Source organism: Nanorana parkeri, unplaced genomic scaffold, assembly GCF_000935625.1.
Source record: "Nanorana parkeri isolate BGI_ZX_2015 unplaced genomic scaffold, ASM93562v1 scaffold1953, whole genome shotgun sequence".
In the NCBI taxonomy this organism is placed as follows: domain Eukaryota; kingdom Metazoa; phylum Chordata; class Amphibia; order Anura; family Dicroglossidae; genus Nanorana; species Nanorana parkeri.
Genome location: NW_017308221.1, coordinates 244354 through 247368, shown reverse-complemented (window position 1 = coordinate 247368; position 3015 = coordinate 244354). Strand labels below are relative to the sequence as shown.

At 54.9% G+C, this 3015-nt stretch overlaps 1 protein-coding gene across 1 annotated transcript in view; it reads right to left on the bottom strand.

Annotated features, from left to right (window-relative positions):
* Positions 1-522: 522 nt before the first annotated feature.
* LOC108800193 (tyrosine-protein kinase Blk-like) overlaps positions 523-3015 on the bottom strand; it is a gene marked incomplete at its 5' end in the record, with an annotated part of 37379 nt that continues 34886 nt past the window's right edge. The window contains one exon of the mRNA XM_018572151.1: positions 523-730. Within this exon, the coding sequence (XP_018427653.1) occupies positions 525-730 (206 nt within the window). The remainder of the gene's footprint in view (positions 731-3015) is intronic.

Here is a 3015-nt window from a genome sequence, read left to right as displayed (position 1 = left end):
AAGGGTTACGGTCTGCACCAACATTTGAGTTAACTTACAGTCCACAGTAACCACAGGCTATGGAGCCTAATACATCCCTCAGAGTGCAGCAGGGAGCTGTTGTAGGATCAGCATGCATGCAGCTTGTTCATTCTGAGTTCAACTTTCAGTTCACTACAGCAAAACGCATCATCACTGTGTGGCAAAGCCGCCAGTTCCAGAAACATTCCCCTCCTGTCAGGGCTCCTCTCTGCTCCACGTCCGGCCATCACATCACATAATCAGGTCACTATGAGGTATCAGCCCATCTCACCCCCTCTACAAACACACAGCAACACAGATTACACATGACGCATGACAAGTCCACAAATATGACCCATGAGATGAGTCCTGAGGATGGAGATGAGCCCACACTAGCCCAGCATGTTGTTGTGCACCATCCAGTCTAGTTTTTTGTTTTGTTCCTGATATCACATGACCAGGACGCCATATTGTTCAAGTCTCCACCATCGCTCTCATCCAGAAGATGACATGGACTACAAAGCCTATCGGGGCTCGTCTTCGTACTGCTTCTCAGTTGCCGTGCCAAAGTCCTCCAAGACGGACTGCAGGTAATCGAAGGTCGGCCTGTCGTCCGGCTTCTCCTGCCAGCACTTCACCATGATGTCATAGAGTTCTGTGGAGCAGTTCTCCGGGCAGGGCATGCGGTAACCCTCATCTAGTAGCTGGATGACTTCTGGGTTGGACATACCTGAGGAAAGAAAGTAAATGGGTCATGGACCTCATTCAAGAGCCTGCGCAGCGTACAGTGTAGAGGCCTTCATATCCTCTCCAGGTATCCGCTGATTCTGGTGATCCTTCAGTTGCTGATAATGGCCCATCAATGGTGAGGGCCAACTTGAGAAGTTCTGGACAGTCTAGGCCAGGGATGGGGAACCTCGGCACTCCAGCTGTTGTGGAACTCCACCTTGGGCCCCTTTCAGACGAGCGGTTCAATCAGGTCCCCCTCTCAGTTTTTTAGCCCCATAAGGCATTGCAAGACTCTGACAGTCAAAGGCAAGATGGTGATTTGTGGTTTTAAAACAGCTGGTGGGCCGAGTTTGCCTACCCCTGGTTCAGGTGCCCAAGTTTGCCTACCCCTGGCTCAGGTGCCCAAGGTTGCCTACCCCTGGTCCAGGTGGCCAAAGTTGCCTACCCCTGGTTCAGGTGGCCAAGGTTGCCTACCCCTGGTCCAGGTGGCCAAGGTTGCCTACCCCTGGTCCAGGTGTCCAAGGTTGCCTACCACTGGTCCAGGTGGCCAAGGTTGCCTAGTTTTAGCCCCATAAGGCATTGCAAGACTCTGACAGTCAAAGGCAAGATGGTGATTTGTGGTTTTAAAACAGCTGGTGGGCCGAGTTTGCCTACCCCTGGTTCAGGTGCCCAAGTTTGCCTACCCCTGGCTCAGGTGCCCAAGGTTGCCTACCCCTGGTCCAGGTGGCCAAAGTTGCCTACCCCTGGTTCAGGTGGCCAAGGTTGCCTACCCCTGGTCCAGGTGGCCAAAGTTGCCTACCCCTGGTTCAGGTGGCCAAGGTTGCCTACCCCTGGTCCAGGTGGCCAAGGTTGCCTACCCCTGGTCCAGGTGTCCAAGGTTGCCTACCACTGGTCCAGGTGGCCAAGGTTGCCTAGCCCTGGTCCAGGTGGCCAAGGTTGCCTACCCCTGGTTCAGGTGCCCAAGGTTGCCTACCCCTGGTCCAGGTGGCCAAAGTTGCCTACCCCTGGTCCAGGTGGCCAAGGATGCCTAGCCCTGGTCCAGGTGGCCAAGGTTGCCTACCCCTGGTCCAGGTGTCCAAGGTTGCCTACCACTGGTCCAGGTGGCCAAGGTTGCCTAGCCCTGGTCCAGGTGGCCAAGGTTGCCTACCCCTGGTTCAGGTGCCCAAGGTTGCCTACCCCTGGTCCAGGTGGCCAAAGTTGCCTACCCCTGGTTCAGGTGCCCAAGGTTGCCTACCCCTGGTCCAGGTGGCCAAAGTTGCCTACCCCTGGTCCAGGTGGCCAAGGTTGCCTACCTCTGGTCCAGATGGCCAAGGTTGCCTACCCCTGGTTCAGGTGCCCAAGGTTGCCTACCCCTGATCCAGGTGGCCAAAGTTGCCTACCCCTGGTTCAGGTGGCCAAGGTTGCCTACCCCTGGCCCAGGTGGCCAAGGTTGCCTAACCCTGGTCCAGGTGGCCAAAGTTGCCTACCCCTGGTTCAGGTGCCCAAGGTCGCCTACCCCTGGTTCAGGTGGCCATGGTTTTCTACCCCTGGTGACAACGTTCCCAAAAAACATTAGAAGACACCTGGAGACCATCACCCCAACTTGTGTTACGCCTCTGGCCTGGTGGGCTATTCTGGGGGCACAATGGAGAGACCTTCCTACAGAAAGAGGGACCCCTGGGAACTACGCCCGCTGTGTCCCAACAGTATATACGATGAGGAGGACGATAGAGTGACATACAACATTCACATACAGTCTATGGACAATTGTATCTCCATTCTGAGCCCAGAAGATAACACTCATGTGGGAAATGGTCATGTATGTGGCAGTCATGGATGGAGAAGGTGTAAAGGAAGCTCAGTCTTCAGATTTCGGGGTATATGATGAAAGACATAACCCAGTCTGTTGTGTCTGGTGACTCTGAGAACCAATGAGGAATCTTGAGAAGGTGCGGTGTACAGAGAGCTCAGACACCTCGGGCCCCTTTCAGACAAGCCGTCCAATCAGGTCTGCTTGTCAGTTTTTCAGGTGGACCCGATTGGACAATATGCAAGTCTATGGCCAGCCGTGTGTAAATGGACGAGTGTCCGTTTACACCAGTTAGCCCCGGCTCCGGAGGTAATCTGATGTAAGTAGACACATGGGCCCCTCAGCAGTGACATCCGATCCGTAATGCTCTCATCAGGAGAGGGTCTGTGCATGGATCCTCTCCTGATTGGCCCGTGTGACTCAGCAGCTCATTTACTCCTGCACCTATCTACCAGCAGTGACTCGGCTGCTCAGCTCCCACCTCTCACTAGTGACTC